Genomic DNA, 17,559 nt, shown 5'->3' with positions numbered 1-17,559 from the left:
GGTTGCCGTGGGCAACAGCCCCATTTCCCTTAGCTTCTGTGTACCCTTGTCTGTTTGTCTGTCGTGCACTTAGTGAGCGTAGGGACCGTCACCCAGTTGTACGCTTAGGACGGGCCGTTGCAAGTAGGCAGGGACTGAGTGGCGGGTAGATTAAGGCTCACCTGTCTGTCTCCCTACCCCGCATTTACAAAAAGACTTACAATCACCAGAGAAAATATCAGGTAAGTTCACTCTAGGTTCCACAGGAGGTGCAGCTGAAGCAACTGCTCGGGCCTGCACAGTTTGATGTTGTTGAAGCCTTACAGCCAAACTTTATACCAGCTGAGTCAGATCTTGCATCTGATCCACCTGGGCTTTCATAGGTTCCATCGTGGAAAAAAATATTATAGATGGGCTTGTGATTATGTTATGGAAATGAAAGTTTGAGCGATTTTCCAAAGGCTGCTGGAGTCTGTCAGAAGAGAGCATGCACGTAAAACCGCAACCTCAAATCCGTAACCACTCTGATCGACAGAGTCTAAGGCTTCTCTATGGTGTTCGCCAGAGCCGACCGCAAGGTGGGATAATCTTTGCTGCTTAGAACCCAGGTTGTATTAGCAGAGTACGGTTTTGGATTAGAGGTGAAATTCAGGCAAACCTGAGCTGGACAAGAGACAGCCAGAGGGTTAACTGAAAATCCAAAACTAGAGCAAGGGGTAATCAGGCAAAGGTCAAAACCAGCCGGTAGCAGATAATCAGAATCGGTAAGCGGAGGGCAAATTAGATATAAGCCGAGGTCAGTATTCATGAGGTCCAGAAGTCAGAAGTGCAGGAAATGTCAGGAGCTTGATCAGAACACTAGAAGATAGAAGAATCGCAAGCAAGGGAGAGGTTGAAGAAGGTGGGAATCCAAACTGCCTTGTGGCGGGCTCTAGTGAAGACCATAGAGTAGCCATAGACTCTGCCGACCAGAGTGGTAACGGACTCGAGGTAGCTGAATTACCTGTACGCTTGATTCCCTTTGGGGTATTGCTCATATAGCAATTCCATAAACGTTCACTCTGGGGAATTGCTCAAGTAGTGATTCCTTGACAAGTGATGCCAGATCTCCTGTGGAAAGGTCAATCTGCATCAGAGACATGGGAAATACAGAAACAGGGAGTGAGCTGTACTTGCAATACATCATGGAGTTGTCAATGTGTCACGAGTGTTTCCCAATGAATCACAGAGGGTTTGCAGTTTTAACAGATTTTATTTAAACAAGTAGAACAACGACCAGAGCAGTCCTAAAACCTCCGCAGAAGTTCCCACCAAGTTGGGCTGCAACAAAGCGACTGCGGACTCTGCTGCCTGTCCCAACCGTGTGGCTGCGGGTTGCTAAGAGGCTACCCTCTACCACACTTGCCCTGATATGCCTTGTTTGCCCAGTCACTTTGAAGAAGGAATTACTCTGCGCCTCTGTGGGTCAGTACGCCATTATCTTCATGGATCTCGACTCGACACATACACAGTTCATAATTCCAAGTCCTTCATGGGATACCACCTCTATAAGGACCACTGCAGATAACATCAGTTGCAATACAACAGAAACATCACATCAGTAGTTTGTAGATAAATGGTTTCTTGACAGGATACAATACACTTGCCCTTATGGCTCAAGAGTAGGAGCATTTCTTGTAATTCTACTGAACCCCTTTCTTCAGGGCAGTTACTCTCTCCCAGCCCTATACTTCTCTAACAGGTCTAGGAGTCCTTCTTTGCTGCTGGCTTACTAAATGGGGTTATTCGCAACAACTTCCCCTGCATGGTGCGGACAGGCAGCAGAAGACCTGACAAACAGAACAACCCCCACCAGATCCATACACAGAGAAGAGGCAGACAGCAGATCAAATGGACTGGAAAGACTCCAACAGGTAAAAGTGGCAGTACAAGAGGAGGGGAACACAGACAGCAGATATTTACAGTCTTAAAGAAGCACTGTCACCCCCATACAAATGGAACCTAGCTGAAGCAGAAGTAATTAAATGGGCTATGGTGATGATGGTAGCTGGATGGAAGAGAGCAAGAGAATGAAAAAAAAAACACTTTGGATTAATTACTACACAATGGTGCTTCCTCCGATTTCCTTTTGGATATAGTCTGTTTAATTTCCTGTTTGTGATGTGCACCAGGTAGAAAGGTATACCGTATTTTTTGGACTATAAGATGCCGTTTTTAGCAAGAATAAATCTTGCTAAAAAGTCCCTGCGTCTTATATTCGGCAGTCAAGGGACCCAGCAGCGCCAGGTCCTCTGATCGCCCCTTACTTAACCCATTCCCGACCGGTGATGTGTCGGCACATCATGGAGCGGGGAGGGGATGATGTATGTAGCGGGCTCACACGCTGAGCCCGCTCCATACACTGCAGGTGTCATCTTCTGACACGCTGCTCTAATGGCCGGGAACAGCGATCACACTGTTCCTGGCCGTTTGACTAGTTAAATGGCGCAGTCAATAGCGACCGCGGCATTTATATTAGTTTTTCCATGAAGGACATTTATGACATATCCACAGGATATGTCATAAATGTCAGATAGACGCGGGTCCCACCTCTGGGACCCGCATTTATCTCTAGAATGGGGCCCCGTTCTATCTTACCCGGCTCCGCCATCTTCTGGCCACTTCCTGGTTACATGGTCGAGTTACGCAAACAGCGTAACTCGCTGAGCTTCGCAGTTTCCCTAGCTCCCATAGAACTGAATAGTAGTTACGGAAACAGCTTAGCATGTTACGCTGCTTCTGTTACTACCATTCACTACTATAGGAGTTACGGAAACAGCGTAGCTCAGCGAGTTATGCAGTTTCCGTAACTCATCCATGTATTGCAGTGTATTGTACCAGCGATCTAATCAAGTCCTTTAGGGGAACTAATAAAATGTGTCAAAAAAAAAAGTTAGATCAATTTTCAGGAGTGTAAAAAAAATTAAAAGTTAAAAAAACAACCCTTTTCCCATTTTTCCCCCAAGCACAATGTAAAAAAAGAAATAAAAAATTGGTATAGCTGTGTCCGTAAAAGTCTCAAAACTATTACAATATAGCATTATTTGACTAACAGAATTAACGGCGCAAAAAAAATAAATTTAAAACCCCAGAATCGTTGTCTTTTGGTCACCATAGCAATAAAAAGAATTAAATAAAAAGTGATAAAAAAAATCGTATGTACCAAAAAGATGGTGCTAATAAAAACTACAGCTAGTCCCGCAAAAAATAAGCCCTCACACCGCTCAAACGATGGAAAAATATAAGTTATGGCTCTCAGAATGTGGTGAAACTGAACAAATTATTTTTTTTTAACCAATAGTTTTTTCTTTGTAAAAGAAGTAAAATATGAAATTTTTTCCTATTTTCTGTTGTCTAAAACCTGGGCGCGTCTTATAGTCAGGTGCATCTTATAGTCCGAAAAATACGGTAATTACTGTTGGATCAGATATAAGAAATTCAAAAGAATAGTATAAAATAAAGCATTCACTTTGTATAATGTCCTTATAAACGGAGTACTGTACTGTACTTTATGCAATTTAAAGTATGGTGTATTTATAGTTGTATTTTGTAGTCACATGATTTAAGCAACATCTAATTAAACCAATAATAGGTGATCAGTGATAGCAATAATAATGAGAAGGACATTTTATACTTTGGTCGCATCATTTATCACACTTGCGCCAACATTTTTCTAACCTGGTAATCGTTAAAAATAATATGTATGACTTTGCTTAACTTTTCTTACAACTCAGCAATTTGTTATAAATTAGAATACAAAACAATAATACTGATAAGGAAAAAGTCATTATGTCCATGGTTAGTTTTATTGCCTGGCGAAGTCAGGATAAAACAGTCAAGGCTGACTCTAGAAATGATAAATTCCATATAAACTTAAAAGGTGTATGAAATTAGAAAATCATGGCTGCTTTTTTCCAGATACATCGTTACTCTTATCCACGGGCTTGGTCTGGCATTATAAATCAGCCCCAGTCACTTGAATGGACCCAAGCTGCAAAACCAGACCTAACCCATTGACCAGAGTTGGCACTGTGTCCGGAAAAAAGCAAACGTTTTCTAATCTCATACAACCCCTTTAAACTCTCTTGAGCTTAGAAGAGTCAGGAGTGGACATACCATATGAGCAACCTGTGCAGCTGCACAGGGGCCCTGCAAGCGAGGGTGCCCACTCCTATTATAAAAAATAAAATAATAGTGGTTCCATTTCTCTCTTGGATGACTTTGGAAGGGGATACGCTCCATCCTATCAATGTCTCACAAATACTGGTGGAATAGCTCAGCGGTGAGGGATTTTCTGGAGAGCCAAAAAGGAGGTGGACTATGACTAGCCCTTCGTTGTCATTAAATTAGCAGTTGGAAATCAAAGTGCCCATATACTGTTCAAGTACAGAGGCCCCATGTTGTTGGTATTTGCCCCTAGGTAAGCTACCATGATATCACAATTTTTCATCTGGTAAGTAGCTTTGACATCACAAATTGCTTTCTGAAATGTAAACTGCTTTGACATTACAAATGTGTTGTTTTTTTTCAGATAAGCTACTGTAACATCACAAGTGGGTTTCAGGCAGGTAAGCTGCTGTAACATAAGAACTGTGTTATAGTCAGGTACGCGGCTATGACATCAGAACTGGGTTTCTGTGAGGTTTACAGCTGTCAGCTTCGATGACATCACATTTGTGTTAACCCCTTAGTGACCAAGCTTGTTTGGACCTTAATGACCGAGCCAAATTTGTCAAATCTGGTATGTGTGACTTTATCAGAGAATAACTCTGTGAAAGTTTTGAATATCCAAGTAATTCTGACATTGTTTTTTCGTCACATGTTGTACTTTATTTTAGTGGTAAAAGTAGGCTGATACGATTTGCGGAAATAACTTAAAAAATAGAAAAATTGAAGAAATTTTGTAAAAATTATCATTTTTCCCTATTTTTAACTGCAATATGTCACATATGTACACACATACTGTACAATTTTTTTTATTAAATATATATTTCCATCTCTTTACTCTATTTTGGCAGCACTTTTGAAAAAAAAATTAATTTTTGAGCAATTTAGAGGACTTACAAGTTAAGTAATAATTTTATAAATTTTGTAGTACATTTTGTTTTCCTGCACCAAGCCAGGTTTTCATAGGCTCATAGGTGTCAGAATGGTGGAAACCCCCACAAGTGACCCCATTTTGAAAACTAGACCCCTTAAGGTATTTATTAAGGGGTGTTGTAAGTATTTTGACCCCACAGTTTTTTTGTAAGAATTCATGCAAAGCAGGCATAAAAAAATATAATTTAACTTTTTTCATAAAAGTATCACTTTGAAGACCGATTTCTTTGTAAAGCGACCATGAGAATGAAGAAACACACCCAAAAATCTATCACCCTGTTTCTCCTGTTTTCAAAAATGCCCCCATTGTGACCCTAATGCGTTGCCTGGACACACGACAGGGCCCGAAAGGGAGGGAGCACCCGGAGGCTTTCAGGACTCATATTTTGCTTGAAAATGTTTTAGGCCCCACTGTACATTTGGAGAGGTTTTGAACTACCAGAACGATAGAAACTCCCCATAAACGACCCCATTTAGAAAACTAGACCCCTTAAGGTATTTATCTAGGGGTGTAGTGAGTATTTTGACCCCACAGTTTTTTGCTAAATTTAATGCATAGCAGGTGAAAAAAAATAAAAATTCACTTTTTTAATAAAAGTATCACTTTGAAGACCGATTTCTGTGTAAAGCGACTATAAGAATGAAGAAACACACGCCAAAATCTATCACCCTGTTTCTCCTGTTTTCAAAAATTCCCCCATTGTGACCCTAATGTGTTGCCTGGACACACAGCAGGGCCCGAAAGAAAGGGAGCACCCGGAGGCTTTCAGGACTCATATTTTGCTTGAAAATGTTTTAGGCCCCACTGTACATTTGGAGAGGTTTTGAACTACCAGAACGATAGAAACTCCCCATAAACGACCCCATTTAGAAAACTAGACCCCTTAAGGTATTTATCTAGGGGTGTAGTGAGTATTTTGACCCCACAGTTTTTTGCTAAATTTAATGCATAGCAGGTGAAAAAAAATAAAAATTCACTTTTTTCATAAAAGTATCACTTTGAAGACCGATTTCTGTGTAAAGCGACCATAAGAATGAAGAAACACACCCCAAAATCTATCACCCTGTTTCTCCTGTTTTCAAAAATGCCCCCATTGTGACTCTAATGCATTGCCTGGACACACAGCAGGGCTTGAAAGGAAGGGAGCACCCAGAGGCTTTCAGGACTCATATTTTGCTTGAAAATGTTTTAGGCCCCACTGTATGTTTGGAGAGGTTTTGAACTACCAGAACGATAGAAACTCCCCATAAACGACCCCATTTAGAAAACTAGACCCCTTAAGGTATTTATCTAGGGGTGTAGTGAGTATTTTGACCCCACAGTTTTTTGCTAAATTTAATGCATAGCTGGTGAAATAAAATAAAAAAAACACTTTTTATATAAAAGTATCACTTTGAAGACCGATTTCTTTGTAAAGCGAACATGAAAATGAAGAAACACACCCCAAAATCTATCACCCTGTTTCTCCTGTTTTCAAAAATACTCTCATTGTTGCCATAATCTGCTTATTAGACGTGTGGCTGGGCCAAAAAGAGAGGGAGCACCCTTTGGCTTTCAGGGCACAATTGAATAAATTCTAGGCCCCATATCATGCATTTAGAGGCATTGAGCTGCCTGAACAAAAAAAAAACACGCAGAAATGACCCCATTTTAAAAACGAAACCCCTAAAGGTATTCATCTAGTGGTGTAGTGGGCATGCGGACCAAAAATTTTTTAAAGGAGGAAATAATGGGTATCATTTCAGACACTATGGGTATATAATGTTTTCTTCAAGCTTTTATTACGTTTCCACATGAAATAGAGGAGACGTGGTAGAAGGTTATTTTGTTAGAAATACGCCACATTAATAAATTTGTGCGGCACAGAATAGAAGTGAAGCCGTGTATTCATAACGGATACATGTCGCTATAGACGTATTTGCCTGTACTTATGACTATGTCTTGCTGAAGAAGCAGTTGGTGCCATTATGATGTCATTGTGGACAGAATTCTGTCCTAATATAAAATCAGTCAGAGAGGAAAAAATAAACTGTACTGGAGTGACGGGCAATATCTTCAAACAAATGGAGGAAAATGTATCCAACTATGTTGCAAACTCGAGTCTGTTCACTAGATAGAAGAACACCTGCAGGGCTGTCATGACAAGGATTTTTTTTTTCAGTGACTGGTTGTACAACGTCTCTTTAGCTCCATCAATCCTTATGAGGGACGAATGTGCCAAGTGACGCGGTACACCATAACAGACCCCTGCCCGGCAAGGTAGGAACCGCTATGTGCACAAAACAACCAATCACCTACAGAATATATAAAAGGACAGTGTCCAAAACCATCTATAGGAACAGTAAAGGATCACTAATCCCCAAAATGATGTCAGTATTTCCAGAAGAACCGTAACAAAGCCCATGGTGTATTGATAAGGAACAGCTCAATTATTAGAGATCCTCCAAATAAAAAAAAAAGATCATGCCCGTATCACGGTACAGAATTAGGAATGTAACAGCCGTATGTGGCAAGACATAGTCATAAGAACAGTCAAAATAAAAAAATTGTGGATGTGGGATTTTGTACTGGACAATTAATTCCAGCACTTGAATCATAAGGGGTAAAATTAGTTTCACGGTCTGAAAAAAATGTGCTCTACAACCTCTCCCACAAGAAATAATCCCTACTTGGAAAGCCCACGAACTAAAAAGAAAATATAAAGAAATTGACTCCCTAAAAAGGCCCCAACCCATTATTTTTTTTTGTGTTAAATTCTAGTAATTTGCAACCGTGTGAAAGGTTTCGAAACAGGGGTAGTTACAAAGGGCTGGTTTTGATGGACACATGGGGCAATAAAAGCGGGTATCCCTCCTCCTGCCATGCCTGCTACATACCCGACACCTTTTTTGGGGATATTTTTGGGTCTCAGTGGAGGGAATAGGGTGTAAAAAGTGGCGCTCTGAAAGCCTGCGCATATCCTCAGATTCGCAGGATTGTGCCGGTATAGTGGACTCAAAAAGGAGATGCTCAATGACCTTCTCCTGAAATTGAAGGAAAGTGAGCGTTCCTTGGGCTTTTTTGAAAATAACAAAACTGTTATAGGTAGCAACCTGGATGAGGTAGATTGCTACCTTTTTGTACCAGGCCTTATTTTTGCGCTTCACCAGGTAAGGCTGAAGCACCTGGTCGGAAAGGTCTACACCCCCCATAAATTTGTTGTAGTCTGTTACACAGACAGGTTTCTGATTTGCAGTGGTAGCCCCCCTCTCCGTAATTGCCACAGTGGTGTCCGTGTGTACGGTGGACAGCATGTAGACATCCTTCTTGTCGGCCCACTTCACTGCAAGCAATTCCTGACTTGCAAGGGCCATGGATGTTCCCTTTCCCAAACGCCTGGACACCAACTGTTGTGTGAGTCCCACTCTGTTCTTCCGTACTGTCCCACAGGCCCCTGTATTTGCAGCATGGAGGGCTTTATAAAGGGCAACGCTGGTATAAAAATTGTCTGTATAGACGTGGTACCCCTTGTGCAGAAATGGCTCCATTAGGTTCCACACAATTTTGCCAGAGGTGCCAATAGTTTCTGGGCAGCCTGGGGTATAAATTTGGCAGTCCCTGCCTTCATAGATTTTGAAACCGCAGGTGTAACCCGTTGTGCTCTCGCAAACTTTGTACAATTTCACCCCATATCTGGCTCGTTTGGAAGGGATGAATTGACGAAAGGAAAGACGCCCTTTGAAGCTCATGATCGATTCATCTACTGACAAATTTTTGTCAGGGGTGTACAACTTTAAAAATAAATCATTTAGAAGGGTGATTAATGGCCTTAATTTATTAAGCCGATCATAAGCTGGGTCACTTCTTGGGGGGACTTGGGAATTATCAGTAAAATGCATGAATCGGATTAGGGCCTCATAGCGGTTTCTGGACATCACTGCTGCAAATACAGGGGTAGCGTGGACAGCACTACAAGTCCAGTAGGACCGGACAGAGGGTTTTTTAACCAAACCCATATTGAGGGTAATGCCTAAAAATTTTTTTATTTCTGGGACACTTGTGGGGCTCCACATTCTGGAGTACATAGATGCAGGCTTTTGTAGAACAAACTGCCTAGCATACAGATTAGTCTGCTGGACTATCAAGTCTAGGACCGTATCACATATAAATAAATTAAAAAAATTATAGGGGGTAAAATTTTGGACGTCGACACTAATTCCTGGGGTCGCTTCAAATTGGGGTACTTGGGGGGAAAATGATAGTGCAGGATCCCACATCACGGGAGGGACTGCAACACTCGGCCCTGCACTTGACACCTCTACAGCGACTGAAGTATCCACCACCATAGGACTATGGGGTTCAGCGGTGGAATTAGAATCGTCACTGTCACTGTCTGGAACAAATTCTGAAGCGGTGTCCGTTTCGCTTTCAGAAGTGTCGGAACATAGCAAGGCGTAGGCTTGCTCCGCGCTGTACATACGCTGAGACATATTTATAGATGTGTATGTATATATATATATATATATATATATATATATATGCCCTATAAGTCCTAACCCTAAAGTAAACCTAAAATCCTAAAAACGACACAAATTTTTTATTTTTTTTTTATATATATATTTTTTTTATATTTTTTTTTTATATATAACAGACGTAAAATTAATTCTAAACGGCCCTAAACACGAACGCTAAACTAGCCCTAACCCTAAAGTAACGCTAAACTAACGGTAAACTAGCACTAACGCTAAACTAGAACTAACGGTAAACTAGCACTAACGCTAAACTAGCGCTGACGCTAAACTAGCGCTGACGCTAATATAGATTTGATATATTATATATATATATATGTGTGTGTATAAGAACTATGATTTTTTATCACTTTCTTTCTTCACAGCACAGGACTTAGACTGATTTCTCTCTCCTCTCAGAACAACTACAATGGGAGGAGAGAGAAACACAGCCCATGTCCTGGCTGTGTTTTGAAAATAACTGTCAGTGATCTCTGTGATAGGTTTTATCACAGAGATCACCTGATCAGGGACCAGTCACAACGGTCCCTGATTGTTGCTGTGCCAGATGACGACACAGGTAAGTTATGCAAAGCGCACTCGGGCGCCATTTTGGGGGGGGGGGAATCGGACCGTGGGGGGGGGATCGGACCGGGGGGGGGGAATCGGACATGAAGGGGAATCGGACGGGGGGGGGATCGGACGTGGGAGGGGGGGGGCGCACTATTTACCCGTTCTCTCTCCTCTCTAAGGAGTTATTCCATGAGAGGAGAGAGAAATGGCGATTATCCGCCGGTTTAGCGTGAACGCCGTGAAATAGCGATTCACGGCGATCACGTGACCAGAGACCACTCGTTATGGTCTCTGGTCATTGCCCCGAACTCTCAGCTACCTCCGGTAGCTGAGAGAACGGAGCCCCGATCTTTAATTTCGGCGCTACTTTAGGCTAATGCGATCACGTTAAAAGGCGTCGCATTAGCCTAAAGCCCATTAGTGAGGAACGTAAAAAGGCGTACTGTTGGTCACTAAGGGGTTAAAGTGAGGCAAACTGCTGTGACATCACAAATGTGTATCACTCAGGCAAGATACTGAAATATCATTAAATTGGTTCAGTCAGGTAAGTTGCTGTGACATCACAACTGTGATCCATCAAGTAATCTGCTGTGATATCACAAGTGTGTTTTCAGTCAGGTAAGCTACTGTGAACTCACAACCAGTCCGGTAAGCTCAGAGGTGAACATGCCAGATGTACCTTCAAATTAGCAGTTAAAAATTAAGGAGCCCATATACTGTTCTTGCACAGGGGCCTCTGTTGTTGGTGTCTGCAAGTGTTCAGTGCATAGCTCTGGCTGAATTAATTTGAGGCATGCTGTCCAACTCTGTTTTTATTCTTCAGCATGCAGGTAAATCCACTTAAAGAGGCTCTGTCACCAGATTTTGCAACCCCTATCTGCTATTGCAGCAGATAGGCGCTGCAATGTAGATTACAGTAACGTTTTTATTTTTAAAAAACGAGCATTTTTGGCCAAGTTATGACCATTTTTGTATTTATGCAAATGAGGCTTGCAAAAGTCCAAGTGGGCGTGTTTAAAGTAAAAGTCCAACTGGGCGTGTATTATGTGCGTACATCGGGGCGTTTTTACTACTTTTACTAGCTGGGCGTTCTAACGAGAAGTATCATCCACTTCTCTTCAGAACGCCCAGCTTCTGGCAGTGCAGACACACAGCGTGTTCTCGAGAGATCACGCTGTGACGTCACTCACTTCCTGCCCCAGGTCCTGCATCGTGTCGGCCACATCGGCACCAGAGGATACAGTTGATTCTGCAGCAGCATCAGTGTTTGCAGGTAAGTAACTACATCGACTTACCTGCAAACGCCGATGCTGCTGCAGAATCATCTGTAGCCTCTGGTGCCGATGTGGCCGACACGATGCAGGACCTGGGGCAGGAAGTGAGTGACGTCACAGCGTGATCTCTCGAGAACACGCTGTGTGTCTGCACTGCCAGAAGCTGGGCGTTGTGAAGAGAAGTGGATGATACTTCTCGTCAGAACGCCCAGCTAGTAAAAGTAGTAAAAACGCCCCGATGTACGCACATAATACACGCCCAGTTGGACTTTTACTTTAAACACGCCCACTTGGACTTTTGCAAGCCTCATTTGCATAAATACAAAAATGGTCATAATTTGGCCAAAAATGCTCGTTTTTTAAAAATAAAAACGTTACTGTAATCTACATTGCAGCGCCGATCTGCTGCAATAGCAGATAGGGGTTGCAAAATCTGGTGACAGAGCCTCTTTAAAGAGGCTCTGTCACCACATTATAAGTGCCCTATCTTGTACATAATATGATCGGTGCTGTAATGTAGATTACAGTAGTGTTTTTTTATTTATGACCTATTTTAGCTTTATGCTAATTACTTTCTTAATGGACAACTGGGCGTGTGTTACTTTTTGACCAAGTGGGCGTTGTGGAGTGAAGTATATGACGTTGACCAATCAGTGACCAATCAGCACTATACACTTCTCCCCATTCATTTACACAGCACATAGTAGTCTTACTAGATCACTATGTGCAGCCACATACAAACACAATAACGTTACTCAAGTGTTCTGACAGTGAATATACATTACCTCCAGCCAGGACGTGATGTCTATTCAGAATCCTGACACTTCGCTAACATTTGTGTGAGATTTACAGCAAGGCAAGCGTAATCTCATTTTAAATGAGTTTACAGCGTAATCTCGCGAGACTACACTTGCCTTGCTGTAAATCTCACACCAAACGTTAGCAAAGTGTCAGTATTCTGAATAGGCATCACGTCCTGGCTGGAGGTAATGTATATTCACTGTCAGGACACTTGAGTAACGTTATTGTGTGTGTATGTGGCTGCACATAGTGAACTAGTAAGATTACTATGTGCTGTGTAAATGAATGGGGAGAAGTATATGACACTGATTTGTCACGGATTGCTTAGCGTCATACACTTCTTTCCACAACGCCTACTTGGTCATATTAAAACACGCCCAGTTGTCCATTGAGAAACTTATTAGCATAAAGCTAAAATAGGTCATAACTCCGTCAAAAATTATAGTTTTTCTAAGTAAAAAACACTGCTGTAATCTACATTACAGTGCAGATCACATCATGTACAAGATAGGCCACTTATAATGTGGTGACAGAGCCTTTTTAAGCTTGTTTAAGTCCTCGGGGAAATGTAAAATGCTGAGGTGTGAGTTTTTGTCTTTATACGTACATATAATCAGACACATCCAAGTTACACGTTGCTGTAGCACTTTAAAGGGGTATTCCCAGCTTACCGATTTATGGCATATTCACAGGAGTTTTATTTCAAAATTGAAGACAGGAACAGCAATTTTGGTTTATAAGGCTCTGCCCACATGACGCTTTTGCCCTAAGTTTAGTGCATATGTCGGGAACGTTCCCGACGTGCACAATACACTTGTCCATTGGGTTCCATTAGCCCAATGAAGGTCAAAAGGATATCCTTTTGGCCTCCATCGGGCTGGATTATGCTATTCGATCTTGCAAAAGAAACATATACTGGGCGATATACTTTTTTAAAATTGGAGCCTATAGGTGACGTATGCCACTGTATGGAATAGGTCACAGGTATATGTTTAATGTATACGTCATGGGCTTTTCAACAGCCTTTCATGACATATAAGTTAAAATGAATACCAATATAGTCCCTAGGCGACAGATATGTTAAACGGATGCCTAATATTGGCATCCTTTACCCATGGACTATGATGGTATTTGTTTAACGGATACGTCATGAACTCTCATCACCCCAGTTCACGATGTATCCGTTTAACGGATACCATTATAGACTATGGTGATAGTATGTCCGTTACAGCCTAAGTGTTTAACATATACGTCAGGAGCTTTCGTCTGATGTATATGACAACCCTAGGCTGAGAATATTTACATTTTCAAATCCTGTATGTCATGTAGCAAAGTTTCGGAACATAATTTGTAGCTACGCAAAGAAAAGGTTTCCACGGCTGTGAAGGTATATTACAGATGCTAGATTTTACAGTGGCTGGCTATATAGGCAATGCTTTGGAATATTAATCTCAACATTTTAAATAAGCTTAAATTGAATAAAAAGGGAGAAGTTAGCCATGTTAAAGAAAATATGTGCAAATCCAGTGGTCTCCAAACGGTGACTCCCCTGCTGTTGTGAAACAAGAACTCCTGGAATGCTCTAAATACCTAGGGATGTAAGGGCATGATAAGAGTTGTAGTTTTGCAACAGCTCGAGAGCCTTATGTGAAGTTTTGTGCCTTATGTAAGATCACTGGTGTAACTGGAGGCAACAGTATAGAGAGCAGAAAATTGTATACCAATATAAATGACAACAATAATGTTAAAAAAAATAATAAATGACAGTGAATTATTACTAGCATTATTATTATCTTAGGATAAGACAGATTGAGACAAAAACAATTTCTTACTTTGGCTTCTGAAGTTGGTTCCAGGAAGCAAATTCGATTCCCAAGTCCCTCAGCTGCCAAACAGAACTTCCTCTGCTCCTTATGGATGGTGGCGACACACTGAAGGACAACTTCATCATCCTATATAAGAAAAAGTGGTGTTTATAAAAACATATACATAGTTGAATTTGTCATAAAAAGTGAACAATATTACATGTTCTTATAGCGTGAACAATTTCACAACTTATTTAAAAACAAAAATCTTTACTTTCAGCCCCCACTGCCTTCTGTGCAACCCTCAGCGGGAGGGGCAGCAGTAATTCACACATTTGGGGAAATTTAAGAACGGCTTTACACAAGTTTTCTTGTGGCTGGCATAGATTTCACTTTCTGGCTCACGGAAATCCCAAAATGCCACAAATTTTGAAGAGGCATCTTACCCTTGCGGGCTTAAGACTAACACTATTGTATGAATAGGTAGAGACCCAGCAAAGCCATAGAGACAGGGGCTTGATATATCAGCATATGTAGAATTTAGGCTGATGCAACATGGTATTGTTCTGTTTTTTTAGGAACACTGACAGCATTGGCTGTATGGGAAAGTGCCACAGTAGAGTGCCCACCTGTTGTTTTCACTTGTCCCTCTGGGGCATTGAAATATGGGCACAGTCCCATTGTGTTGAACCCACGTTGCATCTATTATGTTAATGCAATGCTTAACTTATGACATGATGTGTTGTTTGCTATGTGGCTACATTGTATCTTGTATAAACACCATCTAGATCTAGCATTGGTCAGAGCTCCAGGGTAGGAGTAGTAAAGTAAAACATAAACAAAGCCATTGTAACAAAGCACTAAATACATAACGTGAACATTTTATTTCAACCTTAGATGTAGTATAATCTAAATATATTGCCCTCAGCCAAGAAAAAGTTTGTATACCACTTTATTAAAGAGTTTATGCAAACTATTATTAAGAAGGACAAAATAATTTCTTTGTTAGTGCTTGGGCACATCCTGTTTTTGACCTACGTTTAGCGTGTACGTTGAGAAAGCTCCTGACGTACACACAAAGCGTGTCCTAGGGCTCTATTAGACAGAGGCCAAAAGTGTATCCTTTTCACCTTTGTCGGACTGGTATACGTCACTATACATTTTTTTATTTTTTTTAAGGATGATATAGTCTAGTGTAAAAAAATTATACCACGCGACAATAAGTTTTTTTAACAGGTGAACCTATGGATGACGTATGACATTGTATGGCGTAGGTCACAGGTATATATTTAACGTATATGTCATGGGCTTTTCAATAGCCGTTCATGATGTATCCGTTACCATTACAGTCTATGGGCGACGTATGCGTTAAATGGATTCCTAATCGTGGCATTCATTGCCAATAGACTATAATGGCATCCGTTTAATGTATATGTCATAAACAGGTCATGAGAGATCATGATATACTAGTCCTTCTCTATAAATTAGAATATCATCAAAAAGTTAATTTATTTCAGTAATTCAATTCAAAAAGTGAAACTCCTATATTATATAGATTCATTACACACAGAGTGATCTATTTCCAGCATTTTTTTCTTTTAATGTTGATGATTATGGTAACAGTTAATGAAAACCCAAAATTTAGTGTCCCAGAAAATGTGAATATTATATAACCCCCAAAAATTATTTTTAATACCAAAATGTTGGCCTACTGAAAAGTCTGTATAGTATATGCACTCAATACTCGGCCGGGGGTCCTTTTGCATGAATTACTGCATCAATGCGGTGTGGCATGGAGGAGATCAGCCTGTGGCACTGCTGAGGTTCTATGGAAGTCCAGGTTGCTTTGATATCGGCCTTCAGCTCGTCTGCATTGTTGGGTCTGGTGTCTCATCTTCCTCTTGACAATACCCCATAGATTCTCTATCGGGTTTTAGGTCAGGGGAGTTTGCTGGCCAATCAAGCACAGTGATACTGTGGTTATTAAACCAGGTATTGTTACTTTTGGCAGTGTGGGCAGGTGCCAAGTCCTGCTGGAAAATGAAATCAGCATCTCATACACCCTGTCAGCAGAGGGAAGCATGAAGTGCTGTTAAATTTCCTGGTGGACGGCTGCGTTGACTCAGGACTTGATATAACACAGTGGACCAGCACTGTTGCTCAGTGATCCAAAGTCCTGTTTTCAGATGAAAGTACATTTTGCATTTCATTTGGAAATCCAGGTCCCAGAGTCTGGAGGAAGAGTGGAGAGGCATCAATCTAAGTTACCTGCGGTCCATTGTGAAGTTTCCACAGTCAGTGATGGTTTGGGGAGCCACGTCATCTGCTGGTGTTGGTCCAGAGTCAGCGCAGCCGTCTACCAGGAAATTTTAGAGCACTTCATGCTGTGGAGGCAGCTACGGGGGGCAGGGTTTGGTGGTGTTGAGGAGGGGTAGGGGGGCCCCAAGCTGAATTCTTGCACCAGGGCCCATGAGCCTTTAGCTACACCCCTGGACATACGTAACCATTGTTCAGACAATGCAACCAGAAATAAAAAATGTTCTCAAGAAACACAAAATGTATGGCTCCTAAAAGTATATGTCACCAATTTTTGGGATGTAATCAATATATATTCCTTTGTGGACACTCAGATTAATGACAACTTTTATCTTTTTTTGTGTCTCTCTGTTATTTTCCACTAACTTCACTTTGAGGTGAATGAATCTGAAGGATTGGCTTGTGTCTGAATGAGTCTTAACCCCTTAATGACCAGCTATAACTTTTTTATTTTTGCATCGACATAGCTGTATAAGGTCTTGTTTTTTGCGGGACAAGTTGTAATTGTTAATAGTACCATTTTGGGGTACATACAATTTATTTATTAACTTTTAACAACTTTTTTTTGGGGAGAATTAAAAAAAAAACAGCAATTTCGCCACACTTTTTTGCGTCCTAAATGTACGTCATTTACCGTGTGGTATAAATAACACAATAACTTTATTCAGTGGGTTGTTGCGATTGCAACGATACCAAATTTGTATCGTTTTTGTATGTTTTACTACTTTTACACAGTGAAAACTCTTTTTTTTCAAAATTATTTGTTTTTGTGTCTCCATATTTGAAGATCCGTACCGGTTTTATTTTTTCGCCGATGCATTTGTAGGAGCGCTTTTTTTTTGCGGGACAACTTGTAGTTTTTATCGGTACCATTTTGGAGTAGATGCGACTTTTTGATCACTTTTTAATGATCAAAGGAAAACAGCAATTTTTTAAGGAAAACAGCAATTTTTTCATGTTTTTTTATTTTATTTTTTACGACGTTCACCGTGGGGGTTAAATGATGTAATAAGTTTATAGTTGGCGTCGTTACGGACACGGCGATACCAAATATGTGTAACATTTTAACTTTATTTTGTTTGTTAACCCCTTCCCGCTCCTTGACGTACTATTACGTCATGGCAGCTGTATCGTTCGCGCTCCATGACGTAATAGTACGTCACGGGAGTAACGGCCGTTTCGGC

General features: G+C 41.0%; 1 protein-coding gene across 4 annotated transcripts in view; it reads right to left on the bottom strand.

Moving 5' to 3' along the window:
• Positions 1 to 17,559, bottom strand: part of RYR3 (ryanodine receptor 3) — a 658,838-nt gene that overhangs the window by 506,369 nt on the left and 134,910 nt on the right. For all 4 annotated transcript variants that reach the window (XM_075844915.1, XM_075844916.1, XM_075844917.1 and 1 more), the window contains exon 2: positions 14,087 to 14,206. In XM_075844915.1, the coding sequence (XP_075701030.1) occupies positions 14,087 to 14,206 (120 nt within the window). The remainder of the gene's footprint in view (positions 1 to 14,086; positions 14,207 to 17,559) is intronic.

Source organism: Rhinoderma darwinii, chromosome 12 (assembly GCF_050947455.1).
Source record: "Rhinoderma darwinii isolate aRhiDar2 chromosome 12, aRhiDar2.hap1, whole genome shotgun sequence".
Lineage (NCBI taxonomy): Eukaryota > Metazoa > Chordata > Amphibia > Anura > Rhinodermatidae > Rhinoderma > Rhinoderma darwinii.
The sequence above is the reverse complement of the archived record's forward strand: the minus strand, read 5'-3'. Positions and strand labels throughout refer to the sequence as shown.